We start from the raw sequence: 20,895 nt of genomic DNA on the forward strand, positions 1-20,895 counted from the left end.
CAAGCCGACTTGCCTTCCCACACCAGCGCGGCTTGGACAGAATCCGCCGTGCACCGCCAGAGTGGATGTCACAGCACTACCAGAACAGGCGTGGCTCAGACTCGCCATCTCACACAGTAGGTGTTCGGCTCCCGGACGGCGTCCCGCGTTCCGCTGCGTGGCTCCCACGGGGCCAACCTGACCTCCCTCCCGCACCTCCCGCCGCTTAGGGAACCGGGACTTTCCCTCCGGGTGGGAGTTGTCCACGCCGCTCCAGTGGACTGGCCTCGCGGGACTTCCAGCCTCCAAAGGCGCGACCAGACCCAACAGCGTGGCCACCTAAGCCCAGCCTTACAGGCCACCAAATGGCGGCCCAGAGAGGTTAGGAGACTAGCCCAAGATTACACAGCGGTTCCATGGCGGAGGCGAGTTTCGGCGCCTCGGTCCTGCCTCCGTACGCCCACGAGCCGCAGCCCGAGCCCGGAAGACGGCGATCAGCAGGCGGCCGCTCTCGCCGCCGCGCCGAGTGCGGTTCAGCCTCGCAGTGTGCAACAGTTGCGTGGCTTCTTAGGCCTGTCCCCGTGCTGGGCGCTGAGGCCAGATGACTGGGAAAGGAAACTATCCCGGAAGAAACCCAGCGTATGCAAATCGAATTGCCTTTCAAAGTTTTGCTATTGAAAGAAAGCCCGCGGTGAACAGTGTTTGCGATGCCAGAGCACCTCCCGACAGCGCCCACCTCCGTCTCGGACCCCAAGCACACAGCCCCCGCCGGGCTTCCCCTTCCTCTCCTGCCCCCCCCCCCCCCCCATCGCACTGCGTTGCCGCTGAGCCAGGAGGCCCGGGCTCCTCTGGGTGCCCGGAGACTGAGACCAACTCCTGCAGCCCAGGGCCAGCCTATTTTCCTCCTCTTGCTGCCCTCAAAAGGAGGCCTCTAGGGCTCAGTTCCGGAAGGATGGGGATTGCACTAGTCCTTGGAGATCCCAACCAGGTGGGTTCTGTCTAACCCTTTAACTTCAAAAGCAACAAAGAGGCAAAGCAGCTGACCCCAGGTGACATGGCAAATGGGGGTCCAGCAGGTTCCTGGGCCTGGATCTGAAGATCTGCCCGGCCCAGGTCTGTTTGCAGGAGTCGTTGCCTTGGTCCAGGTTCTTTATCATTGCCAGCCTGCTCTGCAGACCAGAGGCAGAGAACTCTTCTCCCAGAGACTTACGACTGGGCAGCCCCTTCGTTCTCCCAGCCTCTGCCTCCCATTATCTAATGCAGAGACAGCCCCTGAGATACGGCCTCCCAAAGCTCTGTGAGATGAAGTTTGTGGACAGGGGAGTATTACCAACACTCCATCTGCGGCTCAGTCCACAGCTCTGGGACTCGATGCCCACGCCCAGTGGGAATGTGTCCAGCCCATCCAGGTCTCCCTGGCCTACGGTTTCAGGGGTACCCACCACAGGTAGCTTGCCCAATAGTAGTCCAACAGGGTACACACACACACACACACACACACACACACGTCTACAGGGGGTGATCCAGCTCCTGTCCCAATAGAAATAAGAGCTCTAAGGGCAGAGAAGTCCTAACTCCTGCCTTAGGATTGCCAGGATGCCCCTGCCCCTCTCCAGACTTCTTTCTCTTTCCCATAATATGAGGAGGAGGTCCTTAAGTGGCTTCGTGTGAGTGGGGGGCGCTGACCTGCTCTGGTCTGAGGCTTACTGCCTGGAGGTCATATTCCCTCCCCACTGCAGAGTCAGGGAAACTGAGGTCAGGGGAAGGAGTGGAAAGGAGTTGTGAAGGAAGGAAAGGGAGATCCATTGGCCCAAGAAAGGCCTAAAAGTTGGAAGAGATGCCCTTCCAGGAACTGGCCCCGGCAGCCCTTTTGAGCACCAGCCTGGACACCTTTTTAACCCTTTCCTCTTCCCCAGCCTGGGTTGGGGCCTGTGCAGACAGGTGGAAGTGCAGTGTCACCTGAGCTTCTGCCCTTTCTCAGGCCAGGCGGCCCTGGCCCCAACCCCTGGTGAGAAGGAGGCGTGGCTCTCCAGATTTTAAGCTCTGGCCAGCCTAGTGCACCCCCCCAACCCCACCCAGTCCGGCTGCGCAGAGGAATGAAATGCTTTATTGATTAAACGATTATTCAGGCGATTGAACTAATCAAAGAGCCCATCGACCGCCATGAATTACATTCTTCGTAGACAGCTTGTCCAGAGAGGCAGCCAGTGAGCTGCGCAGACCCATCGTCGCCTCTGACCCAGTCCACACACAGACTGAGCACCCAGTTCAGGTGCAGGGCTTCTAGGAGTCCCACCTCCTGAGGGGCCCGTGCCTCCAGAGCAGGGGAGTTGGGAGTCGACCATCGGGGAGATGGGGATGGAAGACGGAGTTCCTCCTTCCTGGCCCTTACCCCATCACTCTTCTGATTCCCCGGCCTTTAGCTCTCTGTCCTCACTTCTCTTCACTTACCATTTCAGAAACTCATCTATGCCCAAGGCATTGTCCTGAGTTTGGGGTCCAAGAGTACCCCTCTATTCTTTGAGCTTTATTTGGGACTGGAATGGAGGTATGAGCTCCCAGATGGCCCAGGAATTTTCTTACGTGCTGTGCGTGCGGCAGAGGGGACTGGCACAGTGGTCTGGTGAGTAGGAGAGGCTGCTGCAGCAATTATTCTCAGAGCAGAGGCCTACTATGCCTGCCCCCTCTTCTCAGCCATAAACACACCCTGACATCCACTGCCTGGGCCTTCAGGAGGCACCCCAGGCCCTGTGCCAGAAACACCTGTGTGCACATAGGCACTAGAACTGAAAGCCCAGGCCAGGCACCCATGTCCACCCACTTGTGCTCTCCTCCATTGGAGCGGCACCCACAGGATAAAACCTGAGCACGCAGTGAGTGCACACACACACACACACACACACTGGCGCTAGAGGCTTGACGAGGTGATGTAACTAGCGGGCTGGGGGTCTCTAGAAATGTCATCTCTAGCCCACAGGCTGCCTGCACTCATTTGCCAACATTGTGCCTGCCACCGGTGAGCTTCGTGTCCAAGCGGTGGGCTCCACGGTGCCCACACAGGGTGGCAGTGCACACTGCACACTGAGGGGATGCACACCCTGAATCACACTCGGCTCCGGGTGCAGTCTCCCCCAGAAGGAGACCTAGGCTTGACTGTGCACACCGCTAGACCCCCATAGGCTCTGACCCCCGAGACAGACACTTTGTGTACATTGGCATACACACTGGACAGCTGTTGACATCCACCGATACGGAAGTCAGAGCAATCCCCTCTTTCTTATTTCCTTAACCACTTGGGATATGACAGGTGAGTATAGGTCTCCAGAGCAGTAGATATGCACTCAGACATTTATCCAAATTATGTACATGACACGTTGTGGAAACTGAAAAATACACTCACACACACATGCAAGTCATAAACACACACCAATACACTCACAGGCATAATAATACACACAGACACACAAACTCTTGGACAGAAACTCAGACATTCTGAAAACACACAGGGAAAGACAAACCCAGTGTCACTCATGGACACGCTGAGCTCCTTATGTAAACACACACCCAAACTTGCACTTCTCCAGACAGTAACAAACATTAAGGAAGACCCGTGGACACTTGGACTGATGCAGAAGCATGTGAACCGATTGGTGAAGACAAACAAACACGCTGCAGACAGCCAGGCCCTGCCACAATGCAGCCTACCCCCTCCTCCTCCGGGGTCGCCCTGTGCCGGGAGCAGCTCCCCACTGGGTCCCAGTTAGCAAGTGTGGAGCCCGCTTCGCGGTCCTACCTGTCCTGCCGGTCCGAGGAGTCGGGTAATTTTTCTCTAAATCCATTTTGATTTTTCAGGACTTGATGGAATGGACAGGGAAAAAAGTTTCCACTTTTTTTTTTTTTTTTGTGCCTCTCTCTCTCTCTCTCTTTTTTTTTTTTTTTTTTTTTTTTTTTTTTGGTGCCAGGGGCCGCTCACAGGTCGGAATAATTCAAGCCTTCCGCTCCCCCGCCGAGCTGGGGTAGCTGATCACTGAGCTGAAACTAAACGTTTTAGGTGGAAAAAAAGCGTCCGAAGGCACCGTGAAATGATTAAGGAACTAAAGAGCTTCTCGCCATGTGAGATCATGTCCTGTTCTCGCCAACATCACAAGATGTCCCCAGACACGCCGCGCCCCCAGCGCGCCGCCCCGCACTGCCGGCCCAAGAGCGGGGAAAGGGTGCCCGCGCTGCGCGGCCGGGCCTGCTCAGCGTGCCACAGACGGGGCGGGTCGGGCCGGGCCGGAGCAGAGCAGGAGGCCCGGAGAGCAGCAGTGCCGCCGCCGCGCCGCCCCGGACTTTTATAGGGGGTTGGGGGAGGGAAGGAAGGCTTCAGACTGCGCCGGGCGCTAGCCCGCGCGCCTACGGGAAGGGGCAGACCGAAGCCCAGCCCGGAGCCCGCGCCTCGAGGCCGCACCCTCTGTTAAGCTCCGCGTCGGGGGATCGCGGGCCTCTCCGCTGTTTGCGGGGCAGGCGACCCCTCCACGAGCAAGCCCCGCCGCACAGGTGGGCGCGGGCCGCGTTTTTGTTTTTCAAGAATTAAGCCGCGCTTCCCAGCAGGTGCCCTGCAAGGGGGTGCAAGGGCTGGCAGCGTCGCCAGACACACGGGACGGCCTAGTATCCTCAGATTCACCCCTAGGGCGGCGCCCGACCTCTGGGTTCCCAGCCACCCCACCCCCATTGGCCGCTCGCAGACGAAGGCAGGGCCCCTGACTCTAGGGCAGCAGGCCCTGAAGCTACCGGGTCCCGTTCGGCCTCCAGGTCCCAGAACCCCTCCTCACGCCCGTCTCATTGTGGCCTGGAGCACAGAGATAAAGCTGTGAAGTGCGGCAGATAAAATCCGGGCCTCGGCTTTGGAGTACCGGGTAGGAGCCCAACGGTTTCAGAAGGTCCTTGGGACAGGCAGGAGTTCCAGACACCTTACCCAGGCCCATCAGTGGAATCCCCAATGCCCTCAGGGCCGGAGACGTGGCGCAGTCTCCGAGCCCCAGGATTTGATTCCAAAGGGGAGATAAGATGGAGAGAGATGGGGTAGAGGTGTGGCATGTCCAACCCGATCTCTTCGGCCCAGGCTCAAGGTTCCCCTCCCGCTCCCGCTCCCGCGCCCCCTCCCCAGCCCCGCGTCCAGCTGCTCTGCTCGGCCACTGGAAGCCCGTGGGGCCCCGCGGCGGGGTGGTGCCGAGGGGAAGGTTCTCCAGGGCGGGGGAGCGCTCCGCGGGAGGACTCCGGGCCCGCCGGACAATGGCAGTTTCAGAGAGTGAATCGTCCTCAGCAGGAGTGTTGTTTGTTTTTTTTGGAGGGGGTGGTCACGAGGCTGGGCCGCAACCTAAGGGGAAGAGCGCAGAGCTCGAGGAAGGGGGGCGGGGGGCGGCGGGAACCGGACATCGCGCATCCACTGCGCAGATTTCGCCACCATCGGGAACGTGGCTGTGGATTCCCGGGCGCCCCCCCCCCCCCAGGGGTCTGCGCAGTCCCCCTGCGCCGCCTCCTCCCTGCAGCCTGCAGATCCCGGCCTCTACCCGGAGATTTGATTTTTGGCCATTTCTGCGCGCTCGGTTCTCTCCCTCGGCAGCCGGGCCCCCAGCACCGGCTTCCCGCCCTGCGGCCTCGCCCGCGCCGGGAGGCTGCGCCGGGGAGGAGCGGCCTGCCCACGCCGGGAGATCAAAAGCGCCCCCGGAACTGACATTTCACCCCGGGCTGGGGGCGGGCGTGTGTGGGTGGATTTTCTTCTCCTTCTTCTTCTCTTTAGGGGGTTTGTTTTGTTTTTGTTTGTTTTCTGTTGAGTTTTCATTATTTATGAGAAAAGCTTTTGTTTCGAGAGTGTCGCGTGTTGGGTTTTTTTCCCCCCTGGGGGACTGATTTCAGCGAGTTTTGCCCTGCGGGTCTCGGTCTTTTGGGTGGCTTTTGTTTTCTGTCTGGTGCGTTTCGATTTTCTGTGGGTTTTGTACTTTGTCGTCTTAGGTCGTCTTTCTGGGTGTGGTTTGGAAGGCTTTTCCTCCTGCGCCGGGTTTTGGTGTGTTCTGATTTGGGGTTAGCGGGTGTCTTGTGTGCGCGCGCTGCGTGGGCGGATTTGGGGTTTGTTTTCTTTGATTTTGTTTCCAGTAGCTGTGCGTTGGGATGGGAATTTGGGGGGCTGTTTTCGTGTGCTGCCTCGAGTTTTTGTGTCTGGAGGATGCTTTGGCCTTGTGGAGCTTTGGCATTAGGGAGGGGGGACACTCGTCACTCCTCCGTTCCTGCCCGAACTCAGGAGGGCCGGAGGATTAGGCCGAACGTCACGAACTGTGGGCTTGCCGTGCTCCGAAACAACCGACCCTGGCGCCGCCGCTTCTCGCTCCGTGCGTCTGGGGCCGGCACAAAACGAACGTTCGTTCCCGAGGGGGCGCCCGCTGCCAGTAGGTCCTGCTGTGCCAGAGCTCAGGTCCGGATCCCCGGAGCCTCCGGCGCAGGGTACCCAGGCCTGGCCTGCTTCCCACGGCCCACCCTGTCGGCTGTGAGTTGGTCTCCACGCGCCGGACCCGGAGCTGTGAACCCCACCCCCACCCCTACGCGCGCAGCGTGAGGCCGAGGGGCGGCTCTCCGCCGCGGAGCCAGACGCGCCAGCCTACTTCGGAGGACGCGGAATCGTTGCTGCGGCCCTCGAGAGACAGAGCAAGGGGCCGGGGCGCCTGGAGTGTAGGCGCAGATCAACGTCGGCGTCGGGATGTTGCAGAACCCCCCGCCCCCATACACACGTCCTTCTCCCGTGCCGCAGTAGTAGAATCCTAGAAATCCAGTTCGGCCGCGTGTTCGGTTTGGAGAGGCCGCCCTGGCTTGCGACCCTAGACACATCCACACCCGCACACACGCCTACCCAGCTGGAGAACGCGCGAGCGCCAGCCGCGCCTCGCGAGCAGCGGCCTGCATGGCGGAGCCAGCGCGGGCACTGCCTCAAGGGGACACCAAACTGGAGTGACCGGAAACGTCCCGAGGACAGAGCAAGGCATTCTTTCTGTCCGCGTTTGCCGGCAGCCTCATCACAGCTCGGTTTATTTTCACGCTACGCCAGGGAGGAATGGAGAGACAAATCGAGAGGCAGAGAGACCTGCTAGCTAAGCTGTCAAGGAAATGCGAGGAGAGGCTGCCGAGAAAGAAAGAAGGAGTGAGAGAGACGAGGAAGTGGGGAAAGGCCGAGCCGAGGCCCGGGAAGGCCGCCTGGTGCGGAGGCACCTCCGGGCCCCTGCGCGCTCTGGCTTTCTGCGACGCGGGGAAAGCACCAACCGAGAACAGAGAGTGGCAGGAAAAGAGAAGAGGTGCAGATGGGGTTGGTGTAGGCACGCCGCGAGTTCCCCAGTCAGCCGAGGGAGGGAGAGGCCGAAGTCGGGAGCCCAGGGGCCAAGGCCCGGCTCTTCAACTCGGCCAGAAAGCACCGGAGGGCTCCGGGGTCTGTGACGCCGAGACTGGGGCTCTGTCTTGGCCTTGCGCCTCCCGCCCCCCAGGGCGAACGTGAGGCCAGTGCTGTCTGCTGCTGGGCCTCCCCGTGAGCGAGCCCTAGGAGAAGCTGCCGCGAGGACTCTCGTACGGCTCCCCGCGGGACCCGGCGCCGTGGCTGGGCGGGAGCCGCCGTCCAGGCCGTAGGCGAGGAAGAGGCCCCGCCCTCAAGCTGCGGGGTTCTGCCTGGACCCTCCGGCCAGAGCTGGACTCGCAGGATCCGGGGTCCGCGCAGCGCGCACGTGCTGCAGCGCCTTGAGCAGGCGGCGCCCCTGATGCCCTGCCCCGCCCTGCTTGGCTTGCCGGGCCTGGACGGTGTCAGGATGGAGGGAAGACACCGAGCCATGGCCGGCAGGCCCCAGGCGGTATAAGTTTGGGGCTCGCTTGCCCACGGCCGGTGCCAGGATGAATGGGGGCACTTCTCCACTCGCAACTCGCGCAGCGCAGAGCGCAAAAAACGCGCACCGTGCGGGCCACTCGCCGCCGCGGGGTCTCAGTTGGCGCCCGCGGCAGAAAGGGTCTGACGATTGCTTTGGGTCAGAACACCCATTTCTGCTGCCGGTAGGATCCGCTGCACCTAAAGGTCTTCGAGCTCCAGCTGCCGGCTCGCCAGGGCACCTTGTGTCGGCGACTCGCCACCCGGAAATGCTCGCGTAGCGCTGGGTTACACGATGGGGCTGTGTTCGGGGGACCTGGTGCACTCGGCGGGTCTTGGCTATTGTTATTTTACTTTACTGCCTTTCTTGCTTTAATTAAAAGTGTTACTGAGAGAAGCCTCGAAGAGCGCAGAGCTGCGTCGTTTGGCTGCATTCATTTCAGATGCAGGCTTTCAGCTCAGTTCCACGACTGGTTTGCAGCGCGCAGGCACACATGGCAGATGCCAAGGGGCTGCCTGAGACATGTGCACCGAGACGCCGTTGGAAAGCAACTCTCAGAGAATTTGGAGATAAAATTCACTGTACTGGAGTTCCAGTCGCAATATATGAATATGGAAAACAGGCAGTCAGTTGGGTTTAAAACCTGCCGGCGCGTCCCAGAAATCCACTGTTAACTAAGAATCCAAAACGCGGCTCTGAAGATTTACTGGCGTTCTGATTGTCTAACGTTGAAAGCAAGCGTGGATCAGTTCGTTTCTTTTTATACATCCTTTTAAATTCAACAATATCATAATTTGTAGGGAAAACGATCGTATTTAGCTAAAGGCAGTTCACGTGTAGAATGAGTTATTTCCATCAGTATTTATACGATGAACTGTTAGCTCTCAAGACCGGTTTCTTCTATTTCTCCAAGTAAGGTGGGCTTTAAATATTCATGTGCCAGCCCAGAGTTACATCTACTTAGTGTGTTTTAAACTAACAATATTTTAATGCGATATAATTTGAGGCCATGAAGTACTGGAGCATGGGGGAGCCTACTTCCCATGTGGTTTCCAGTGAGGGGGTGTGCACAGATTATAGATTCTCCCAGTCTGGGACGCAGATCAGAGGGTGCAAGGGAAGCCGAGGGGCCTCTAGGTAGGCCCTTGAATGTTCTCACCGACTTCCTTACCATTTCTCCGTCCTAACTGGAGAGCTGTGGCAGAGGCTCACAGCAGGACTGGGCAGCTCCCTGGATCCTGCCGTGTGGACCCCTAGATCCCCCAAGTGAGAACCCAGTTTCAGGGGCTGGTTGTCGGGCGATTTTTATGTTTTCTTGTTGGGAGGAAATCTTAGGAGGAGGTCAGGGGACTGCAGGATATAAAGCCTGGATCTGAGAACACAGCTGGAATAAAACTGTGCTCTAACTTTTTTTTTTTTTTTCAGATTTGCTGCTGATTACTTTTTTATAGTGACTCGAGCAGCTGTTTGCTGGTAGCTTCTTCCAGAACTCAGCCCAGAGTAAGATGGAAAAGGGGGGCTAGGCTTGGGGCCAAAGGGTCTTTGAGATGAACCCTGAAGCCAGCCCCAGTGTCTGGCCCTGACCAGAAACTCTTCCCAAAGCGCTTAGTTTGTTTACTTGGTACACCGGAGGTGGGGGCAGACCCTCAGACGTGGAATACACATCTACTAGAAATTGTCTACAAAAAGAAGATGTCTTCTCTCCTGATTTATTTTCAAATGAAAGCCATTTGGAATATTAACTTACTATGAGGAGGTTAGGAACAGAGAACAAGAAAGTCCTTTTCCCCTCTGAATTAGAAAATATTTCTAATGGGAAATCATGATATTAAATTCTCTCAGAAACAGAGAACCTACCTATCACATTAGAAAACTTTACTAGTCCACTATTTCCTAAGATCCAAAGTGGGACATTAAATACAGATAAAGACTGAAGACAAAATATTTGTACAAAAGTATTCAGACTAAAAACGTTGTTGCAATTTCAATTAAAACAATTTTTAGAATAAGTGTTAATTTTCTGGTGAAAGCTTCGTAAATTTCCCCCAGAAAAATCAATTAGGGAGTATGTGCTCAGATTTCATAACGACAGTATGTGCTCACATGTATGCACATAGGAACTGTATGTTCACATACGTGTGCAAGTTCTCTGCGGAGGCAGGCTGGGAGCTCACAGATGGGCTTCTCTTTCTTGTGAACAAATTCTTAGAAACAAGATCTGAGATGAAAACAGTTTCGTGGATTGAAAGAGGGACAGTTTTCCCCCAGTTTGGTGCAGCAGTTGGTGTCTGATCTCTCATGCCATCTGCCTGCAGACTCCTGTACCCGGAGAGGTGACAAAAGAGAATCAGGCAGGGGTAGAAACCTGCCGCTGTCCGAAGGCGGTGCCTCAAAGCGCTCCCTCGGACACACGTTCCTGTGGTGGGGAGTTTGCTGCCTTTAAACCGGGCCTGACCTTTTGTCTTTTGACCTCTGATGCATGAAATTAGGTAGCAAAAGAAAATGCGAAGAAAAGGATACAAAAACATGGAAAAACAGCCCTCCTTGACAATAGTCATTGTATCAGATCATAGCGGAGCAGCCTGCACTGCCCCCAGTGCCTGTTTATAAGGCTCCCGGTCTTCCTGGCTGCTGCTGTTCCCGTTCTCTTTTGTGGGCGATCTGCATTTGTTGGGGGAGAGATTAAGCGCTCATTTTAATTAAGCTCAGAGCGGAGTTTTGTCCTGGCTCCTTTCACCAAAGCCTCTGTTTCCTCCACTTCCTTGGAGGCCCTCTGCGCAGGCCGGGTGTCTGGGCTGCGCCAGCCAGCCAGCCAGCCAGCGGGGGCAGTTTCCAGGGCCCACAGGAAAACTGCCCCTGAGGCTCTTCTGGCCACCCAGGCTGAGGCTGATTCCCAGCTGGCCTGGGGCGGGGAGGGGGGGGGGCAGCATGGCTCCTGGTCCTGAGGGGTCACATGCCCTCCACTCTCTGCAGACTCACACGGGGAGCCTGGGGTACAGTCCCCTTGGCCAGGGAGGAGGGCAGAGAAGCCAGCCTCCGCACCGCAGGCTTTGCCCTTTGCAGCCGCCCAGCAGAGGAGGCCTTGTCCCCAGGGGAGACAGACCTCTCTGCTTAGACCCCTCACTGCAGGAGGCTGGGTGGGAGCCGAGCTGGAGCTGGGAAATCCCGCACAGTGGGTGGGGGCGGGCCAGCCTGGCAAAGAGGAGGTGAGAGGGGACCTCCTGGGGGAAGGGTCTGGGCATGGAAGGGTGAGGAGGACTTGGCGGGGCAGAGGAAGGCACAGAGGGCATAATTAACATCCCCATTTTGCAGGTGAGGCTCTGTGTTCCGGCACACAAGCGAAATACTATATAAAGAGCTGACCCCGGGGCTGGGGCATGTGTGTGTGTGTGTGTGATAAGAATGACTATTGCTTCTGAGGAAAGAAATTCACAATGGTTTTGGGAACAAGCAAAGGAAGCTGGGTGGGTAAGGTGGGCGGGCCCCTGGCACACCTCATCCAGGGTGGCCAGAGCAGCAGCTGGAGATACCAGAAGGAGAAGCTGGATCCCAGGGCCCAAGGAGAGGAGCGCTGGGGAGTTCATTTTGCATCTCCTCCCCTGGGAAGTTGGCACAGGAGTTTCCTCACGAATCTTAGCCTTGGAAAACAACCCTCAGCCTGGAATGGCCCCCAGGCACCATACTAACCCCTCCACGAGCCACGCCTGCTGGCCACAGAGCCCTGAGCGCTCCCTTCCTGTTCCCTTGCGGGTTGCAGAGGAAGTGCTGTGTCCAGTCCTCGCTCCTCCTCTGTGGACTCCCATGGGGAGAGCTTCACCTCTGGGCACCAGCTTTCCCAGCCGTAAACCACGCTGTTCTCTCGTTACAGTGGCTTCCACACTTCAGTGTGAGAGGAGTCAAGTGCAGACCCCTGCCCCCGACACACACACCGCATCCGGGGGCCCAGCCCCAGCCCCAGAGAGCTTGCCTTAGTGCTGTGGGACAGTGCTTGGAACCTGAGTGTTCAGTAACTTCCCAGGTGAGGCAGATACGCAGGATGTACTTTTCCATCCGTGAGAAATACCAGCTTGATAGCTCTTCCAGGGCAGACTACATAACTGTGACTCACTGAGCCCCAACCCCTTAGCAGGCCTACCTGTTCAAACGTCACAAACTTGGAACTTTGTCAGGGTGGCTGCAACCAGACCCCCAGAGTACCAGCAGCCATATTTGCAGACCATTCCCAATGTGCTCCCCAAAAATCCATCTGGCTTTGGAGATGGATGTGTGCCCTCATCCAGTTGTGGTTTTTTTTTTTTTTTTTTTAATAGATTTATGGCTCTCAGGTCAAAATGGCAGGGAGGCCTGCTGTTGCAGCATCAGGTCGGTGGCTAGATGGTATTCGAAGGTGGTATTACAATGCTGCAGGGGTCAATAAACTGGGATTAATGCGAGATGATACAATACATGAGGATGAAGATGTAAAAGAAGCCATAAGAAGGCTTCCTGAGAACCTTTATAAAGACAGCATGTTTTGCATTAAGAGAGCACTGGACCTGACCATGAGACATCAGATCTTGCCTAAAGAGCAGTGGACAAAATATGAAGAGGATAAATTCTACCTTGAGCCATATCTGAAAGAGGTTAATTGGGAAAGAAAAGAGAGAAGAATGGACGAAGGAGTAGTAATGTATTTGAAATCTGTAGATACAACTGTCCTCATTTTTTTTCCAAAACTGATTAAACCTGAAATACAACTTAAGAATTATTTGGTCTGTAGATGTACTACTTTATACAAATGCCTATTGTAGTCATTGTTGGAGTTTGTTAAATTCTAGACTTTATCCTGGACAATTACTGAATCCAGTTATCTGTAACAATTCTTTACAAAGACAATTCACCCCTTAGTTTGCTAGGACTGGGAAGCAGCCCCTTCACCACTGCTCTCCAAATAGATTTGACTTTGCATCCCGCTGTTTTAAAAGATATAACATATGCACTCCTGTGTCAATATAGAATAGAGGCCTTTAGGAAATTCATGGAAGATACATACTATAAAAAAAAACTAAAAAAAATTATATTTATTTGAAAGGTAGAGTGATGGAGAGATAGTGAGAGAAAGATATGTTCCATCTTACCAATTAACCCCCCTGAATGCCTGCAATAGTTGGTGCTGGGCCAGGCTAAAGCCAGGAGCCTGGAACTCCATCAGGGTCTCCCCTGTAGGTGGCAAGAATCCAAATTCTTGGGCCATCATCTGTCTCCTAGGTACAGGAGCAATAAGTTGAGTTAGAAGCAGAGTAGTCGGGACTCAGTCCCAGGCACTTTGATGTGGAATGCTGGTGTCCCAGGCAGGGGCTGAGCCTGCTGAGCCACAATGCCAGTCCTCCGTTTTAAATTCAATCCTATGAGAGACAGAGAGAGAGAGAGAGCAGGAGACAGAGAGAGAGAGGCAGGAGACAGAGACAGAGGCAGAGAGAGACCAGAGACAGAGGCAGAGAGAGACCAGAGAGAGAGGCAGGAGACAGAGAGAGAGAGAGAGAAAGGCAGGAGACAGAGAGAGAGAGAGAAAGGCAGGAGACAGAGACAGAAGCAGAGAGAGAGGCAGGAGTCAGAGGCAAAGAGAGAGAGGCAGGAGACAGAGGCAGAGACAGAGGCAGAGAGTGAAACAGGAAACAGAGAGAGAGAGAGAGGCAGGAGACAGAGACAGAAGCAGAGAGAGAGGCAGGAGACAGAGGCAGAGAGAGAAGCTGGAGACAGAGACAGAGACAGACAGAGAGAGAGAGAGGAGACAGAGGCAGAGAGAGAGGCAGGCCAGGGCTTCATCCTAGAGGGGAATCAGAGCCTCCTGCCCACCAGTTGCTCACAGTCAGGTCAGAGAAATAAGCCTATGATACAAAGTCAGAATTGATAGAATTTGAATTAAATACAATTAGGAAAACGGAGGTGGAGTCCGTCCTGCCTGCCAAGGGAAATCTAAGGAGAGTTCTCAAAGCAGAGCATTTGATCTGAGTGTGGAAGGCTGAGCTAAAAAAAAAAAAAATGGGGAGACGAATGCTACAGACCAAGGGTTCTGATAAGCAGTGGCTTAGATGTAGAACATACTTGGCTGTGTTGAAACTGCCAAGGCAGGAAGATAGAGAATTCCCTGCTGATGCAACTGGGGTCAGCTCAGTAAAGAGGATCCCCATGGGGATATCATAAGCACTGCACCAGAGCAATCTTCAGGCTTGGTCCACTTCATTATTCCCACACGGCACCCATGGGAACAAACAAGCTTCCTTCGGAGCTTTGCAAGTCTGTCTTGTGGAGCCTGCTTGGCTGCGCAGGGTTCGCCAGCTCTTGTGTCCGCACTGTGCTCAGGGTCACTGTGTAAGTGATCCCACCGGGCTCCTTCAGGGGCCCACAGATCTGCTGATGCCTTTGTCACACTCTCATAGCCCTTGGCCTCTTTTCTTGCTCCCATGAAAGCAACGGTGCGGTGTCAGATACACCTCTGTGACCCCAGAACAGCATAGAACTTGCACATAAAATACGTTCATTGAAGTGTCTGGTGGGGGCAGGTTAAACTACCATCTGGAATGCCAACATCCCATATGAGCGCCAGCTGGAGTCCTGGATGCTCCACTTCTGATCCAGCTCCTTGCTAATGTGCCTAGGAAAGCAGAGACAGATGACCCAAGTGCTTGGTCCCCTGCCAACCACAAGAGACCCAGATGGAGTTCCAGGCTCCTAGCTTCCACCTGGCCCAGCCCTGGTCCTTGTGACCATTTGCAGAGTGAACCATTGGATGGAAGATAGCACTCCCTCTTGCTCTCTCCCTCCCCCATCCCCATAACTCTGCCTTTCTAATAAACAAATGCATCTTTTATAAAAGATTTATTTATTTATCTGAAAGGTACAGTTACAGAGAGGCAGAGGAAGAGAGAGAGAGAGAGAGAGAGAGAGAGAGAGAGAGAAAGTCCTCCATCCACTGGCTCACTCCCCAAATGGCCACGGCAGCTGGAGCTGTGCCCATCCAGAGCCAGGAGCTTGGAGCCTCCTCCAGGTCTCTCATGTGGGTGCAGGGGCCCAAGGACTTGGGCCATCCTCTGCTGCTTTCCCAGGCATAACAGAGAGCTGGAACAGAAGAGGAGCAGCCAGGACTCGAACCGGCATCCACATGGGATGCCAGCACTGCAGACCGCAGCCTTATCTGCTATGCCACAGCGCTGGCCCCAACAAATAAATCTTTAAAAACAAATCTGGGCTGGCACTGTGGCTCACTTGGCTAATCTTCCGCCTGCGGCGCCGGTACACCGGATTCTAGTCCCGGTTGGGGCGCCGGATTCTGTCCCGGTTGCCCCTCTTCCAGGCCAGCTCTCTGCTGTGGCCCGGGAGTGCAGTGGAGGATGGCCCAAGTCCTTGGGCCCTGCACCCGCATGGGAGACCAGGTGAAGTACCTGGCTCCTGCCTTCGGCTCAGCGCGGTGCGCCGGCTACAGCGCGCTGGCCACAGCAGCCATTGGAGGGTGAACCAACGGCAAAGGAAGACCTTTCTCTCTCTCTCTCTCTCACTGTCCACTCTGCCTGTCAAAAAAACAAAACAAAACAAAACAAAACAAAATCTGATGAAACAATCAATGTGGTGATGGGGAAATCTTCCCTGTATTGGGCCTCTGCAGCCTATGACGCTAGCTCCTGTTTTATCATATCCTAGAAGTGTGGCTTCACTTCTCTGTCCCTCAGTTTGCTAACCTGTAGAATGGGGAGAATCCTTGCTGCCCACTCAACCCACCTCTCAGGGCTGTCGTGAAGAACAAATGATGTAACAGCTGGACACTTGCTTCAGGAAGTAACATTACGATGGGTTTATATTCCCCAACTCTGCTCAAGGAAAATTTTTTTTGGCTGACTAAATATATTTCTCCTTTGGTCGAGTAGCTGATGGCCCAGCATTTGACAGGAGTTATGAGTAAAGGTTTGTATAGGAAGAACCCGACAGTACTCATGTGTTAAAAAAATGTGTGTTTCTTTTTAAAGTATCCTTTTCTAGCACTGAAAGAGAGAAAGCAACGAACAAAAAATTCAACTCCAGCACATCCCAGAGCCAGAAGTTAACAGCTGTCATGATACTGCTGCTAAGATTCTGAAAAGACAATGTTGGATCTGGCTGGGTTAAAATACAGCTGGGCAGAGCTGAAGTGGGGGAAAAAACCTTAAGCATGCAGGGAAAATGAAACGACATAATTGCCGTCAATAGTGCATTAATGAGGTGACCTCTACTCTATACACCCACGTGCATGTACACACACACACACACACACACATCATGAACTGCGCAAAGAATTCACTCTGTGGACGGGAAGCCTCAGGAGGATGAGTCGTAAGTGTTCTGTCTGATTCTCCACCAACTCCTGCCTCCAGGATTCTTCCAGGGGGCATTTTCTTCAGTGAGCAACCAGAATAGACCAGAGCCTCTAAAATGGTACAACCAGTAGTTTCCCAATTGAAGGACCGCTAATGAAGTACTAGTAAGTGGACAAACAGTTCATTAATGGCAGAGAGACTCGGAGCAGCCGGCCTTATGAATCCATAGGTAGGCTTGCCATGCCACAGCCTCCCAGCCAACAGTCGCGCAGCCCCAGGTTGGGTTTCTCGGGGGACAGTGAGCTCACTGGTTCCTCGCGTCGGGGGATGCCTGTCGGGAAATGCTTTCCCTCGCTGAGCACGCATCCGCCTCCAGGTAGCTTCCATCCACTTGTCCTAGTTCTTCCCTTTGGGGTCATTACCATCAAGAAAGAACAAAGCGGGTGGCCCCATGCGCGGTGCTGCCCAAAGCCCTGCTCAGCCAGTGTGAGACTTCCATCTCCCCCGGGAATGAGCCCAGCTGGAAGGGGTGGGTGGTCTGTCCGGGAGCGGCCAGTGGAGGAACTGCATCAGCAGTAAAGCAGGGGCGATGTGGGGCTGAGAGCTCGGTCTGCAGAAAGTCTCAGGGACCCGAGCCCCACCCCACCCCAGGGGGTTTTATGGTACCCGCTTCAGAGCTGTAGCCTTGAGTCCGGGCCTCAGACACACCCACAGTTGCCCTGGATCACACAGTTAGGAGACGCAGAGGTGGGATTGGAAAGCCAGTTCTGGTTTCAGAGCCACATCCTTTAACCGTGAACACTCCACTGCTTTCCTAAACTCTAGCCCCACTTCCTCTTCCGCACTCACCTTGCTTCTACCCCTGTGTGCCCTCATTGTGCTGCACTGACTCCCAAGCAAAAAAGAGCCAGGTGGCCACAGTGCTGGAGGGCCTGCCAGGCACTTCCGTGTCTCCCTACACATTGTCTCAGGGGATCCTAACGCCCCTCCAAGTTGTGGCCTGGGCAGAAGTTAACATCTTCTTTCCTTTTCTTTCTAATATTTTTATTTACTTGTTTTCATTTTATGTGAAAGGTGGAGAGACAGAGAGAAATTTTCCATCTTCTGGTTCACTCCCTAAATGCTGGCAACAGCCAGGTCTGAGCCAGGCCAAAGCCAGGATCCCAGAACCCCATGGAGGTCTCCCGTGTGGATGGCAGGGACCAACTACTTGGGCTATATCACCTGCTGCCTCCCAGGGTGTACGTTAGCAGGGAGTTGGAATCAGGAGCACAGGCAGGAAGTGAACCCAGGCACTCTGTGAGGACACGCAGGTGTTCCAAACACTGCCCAGGGCTCACCTCACTTGCTCATTTCACAAGGCAGAAACTGCTGGGGTCCCTTCAGCCTGACAGAACCCTCTCCACCATTGTCAGTGTAAGGGCATGGAGGTCGAGAGACTGAGAAACGCATGCAGTAGCAACGGGGACCTGTAGCCTGGACACAGGGAAGAACAGACATGGAACGTGCCTGAGAAACTTCATACGAAAGAAAAAGAGTGTATTTTCTTCCTGTATATGTTTGAAATAGAATAATGAGATAATCCTGGATTTTAAAAACTCAACTCTGGCGTTTCTATTTTAATTTATTCTCAGAAGGGTAGGAGGGTCGAGAGGAAAGGCAGTATGTGGGTCGTGTTTCATGATTTGCTGTGGTAAGCCACAGTTAATCCCTTTCTTTAGTGAAAGGATTTATGAAGAATCACACAGAATGCATCTATCTGTTGCATTCATTGCACTTTCTCCAGATTTGCAGTTTATAATATTATACCAATCATGGAAATTAAAGGGAAAGAAAATGATCTCTAGCCCTCCCACTCCAATCAGTCAACTGTATGGCTTCCTCTATGTCCTTTTCTCACAGGATGGAAGAGGAACCTGGGTGGACTTCACCTGTGTGGCTCGGCTTTGCATTCTGTCTTCTCACTTACACAGTGATCATTATCATACCACACAGTCTTCACAGTTATCATTTAAAAATCAATGTTTCAATAATTAGTTTAATGGATGCTTAATACTCTTTTAAGTGGTTATATCACTCTCTAGTGGAAGGACTCCAAGTTTTCACTATCACAGGCAATCCCGAAGTGCACGTCTTCTTCATGCAAACCGATTTCTCCTATTTGTGTCATTTCCTTAAAAGTCCCAGGTCTAGATTTGCTGAGTCAAAGGACCTGGATTCATGCATGATTCTTAATACCTATGAGTATATCACTTTTCAAAAGCTTTTATACATTCATTTTGCCTCTAGCAATAGACCATAGCTTCAAACCACACTCTCGCTGCAGTTGAGGGAATCTACTAAGACATAAATATAACTTGATAAGCAACATTTTTACTTCACTAAAAAAATGATTTGGGGGCTGGCGTTGTGGTGCAGTGGGTTAAACTGCCAACTGCAGCACTGGCATCCCATATGGGTGTTGGTTTGAGTCCTGGCTGCTCCACTTCCAATCCAGCTCAATGCTAATGCATCTGGGAAAGCCTTGGAGGATGGTCCAGGTATCTGGGCCCCTGTACCTCTGTGGCAGACCTGGAGGAAGCTCCTGGCTCTTGGCTTCGGCCTGGCCCAGCCTCAGCTGTTTCAGCCATTTGGGGAATAACATTGGACAGAAGATCTCTGTCTCTCCTTTTCTATCTCTATAACTCTGCCTTTCAGATATATAAATAAATAAATAAAATAAATTTTAAAAGATGTTATTTAATTATTTGAAAGGTAGAGTTACAGAGAGGCAGAGAGAACAAGAAAGAGAGAGAGAGGTCCTCCATCTGCTGGTTCACTCCCCAGATGGCCGCAATGGCAAGAGCTGTGCCAATCCGAAGCCAGGAGCCAAGAGCTTCTTCTGGGTTGCCCATGTGGGTGCAGGAGCCCAAGAAGTTGGGCCATCTTTTATTGCTTTCCCAGGCCATAGTAGAGAGCTGGATCAGAAGTGGAGCAGCCAAGACTTGAATCAGTGCCCATAGGGGATGCCGGCACTGAAGGTAGTGGCTTTACCAGCTATACCACAGTGCTGACTTCATAAACGAGCTTTTAAAAAATAAAAAAATAAATGATTTGGAATTGGCACTGTGGTGCAGCAGGTTAAGCCACTGCCTGCAATGTTGGGATCCTATTAGTATGGGTTTGAGTCATGGCTATTCCATTTCCAAGCCAAGATGACCCAAATACTTGGGCACCTGCCACTTACCTGGGAGACCTGGATGAAGGTCATGGCTCCTGGCTTTGGTCTGGCCCAGTCCTGGCTATTGCAACCATCTGGGGAGTGAACCAGTGGACAGAAGTGTGCTCTCTCTCTCTCCTTTTGTCTCTCTCTCCCCATTAAATAAATAAAATAAATCCTAAAAAAAAAATAAAAATCTATTGTAAGTTCTCTACTATTTCTGTTGCTGTCATAAGGTAGATGCCTCTACAAGAATTTAGGGAAGCAGTAAAGCAATTATTATACTCTCTTTATAGCTGAGGGAACTGAATCTCAACTCGGGGCTTCACCCAAGGTTGCTCAGTGAATGTAGGGAAGTGGGGAGACTTGTGCAGCATTCTGAGGAGTGTAGCTATTGTGAACCAAAGGTGATGGCACTGGCTTCTTATAACCTCCTGGAATAGCTCCTGTTTTGTCTAGTCCCTGGGGTTCTTAGAGAAACTGGGAGAATCCATCCACACCAGGCACACTTACATCTGATGCTGAACAAGCACACAGATGCCCACTCTCCAATCGCACCTTTTGGGACAGGGGCTCACTGTGGAGCAGACCTTTGGTATTTCTTGCCTTCAAAGCTGGAAGGGACATGGAGATGGCCGGATACAACTGACTTCTTTTGGAGATGAAGAAGCAGAGGCCCAGAGAAGAGAAATGACGCGAGAGTTCATTCCCAGAGCTGGGATCTGCACCTGGCTTCAGCGGTTGCCTAGAGCACATGGGTGGGTCATGTGTGTCTGGTGAGATACTAAAAAGTTAGTACTTTTAGAAAGGACACTAAGGTCATTTGAGAAATACTGGGCATCTTCAGTTTCTTTTGAAGCTCCTGCATGAAATGTCTGGGTAACACTGAGTTAAAGTGAGACAGGATTATTTATTAAGGAACCTCCCCAAATGTAGTAACTCAAACGGCATTTATTTTGTTTTCCTTTGTTCTTTCTTTATTAAAGATTTATTTATTTGAAAGTCAGAGTAACAAAGAAACAGATATCTATCTATCTATCTGCTGGTTCATTGCCAAAATAGTCACAACAGCTGGGGCTGGGCCAAGCCAAAGCCAGGAGCTTCTTCTGGGTCTCCCATGTGGGTGCAGGGCCCCAAACAGTTGGGCCATCTTCCACTGCTTTTCCAGGCACATTAGCAGGGAAGCTGGATTAGAAGTGGAGCATCTGGGACTCGAACCGGTGCCCATACGGGTACCCATATGGGATGCTGGTGCTGCAAGTGGTGGCTTTACTGGCTACACCACAGAGTCGACATCTCCTTTATTCTTTTAGTTTTGTTCTGTGAATTTTTATTTAACTTTAAGCAAACATTTATTTTTTACTTTATATTTTATTATTTTAATTTTTCTAACTAGGAAATACTTATAGCTCAAATTCAAAGTGTCCAAAGGAACTAATTTGAGTGTTTTCCCAAGGGTTCATGTGTTGGCAGCTTGGTCCCCAGTGTGGTGATGTTAACAGACCATGACACC

The 20,895-nt window shown here is 53.2% G+C and overlaps 1 protein-coding gene and 1 pseudogene across 3 annotated transcripts in view; one reads left to right on the forward strand and one right to left on the reverse strand.

Annotated features, from left to right (window-relative positions):
- PAX5 (paired box 5) overlaps positions 1 to 3,906 on the reverse strand; it is a 193,969-nt gene extending 190,063 nt beyond the window's left edge. For both annotated transcript variants that reach the window (XM_008265136.5, XM_070054521.2), the window contains exon 1: positions 3,773 to 3,906. In XM_008265136.5, coding sequence (XP_008263358.2) covers positions 3,773 to 3,818 — 46 coding nt within the window. In that variant the 5' untranslated portion in view covers positions 3,819 to 3,906. The remainder of the gene's footprint in view (positions 1 to 3,772) is intronic.
- Positions 3,907 to 4,441: 535 nt separating this feature from the next.
- On the forward strand, positions 4,442 to 12,521 carry LOC149128811 (cytochrome b-c1 complex subunit 7 pseudogene; annotated as a pseudogene). Its single transcript, XR_016224286.1, has 2 exons — positions 4,442 to 4,877; positions 9,282 to 12,521. The product of XR_016224286.1 is annotated as a cytochrome b-c1 complex subunit 7 pseudogene (transcript).
- The last annotated feature ends 8,374 nt before the right edge of the window (positions 12,522 to 20,895 follow it).

This window comes from Oryctolagus cuniculus, chromosome 1 (genome assembly GCF_051225735.1).
Source record: "Oryctolagus cuniculus isolate XC-2025 breed Fujian yellow rabbit chromosome 1, ASM5122573v1, whole genome shotgun sequence".
Classification (NCBI taxonomy): Eukaryota; Metazoa; Chordata; class Mammalia; order Lagomorpha; family Leporidae; genus Oryctolagus; species Oryctolagus cuniculus.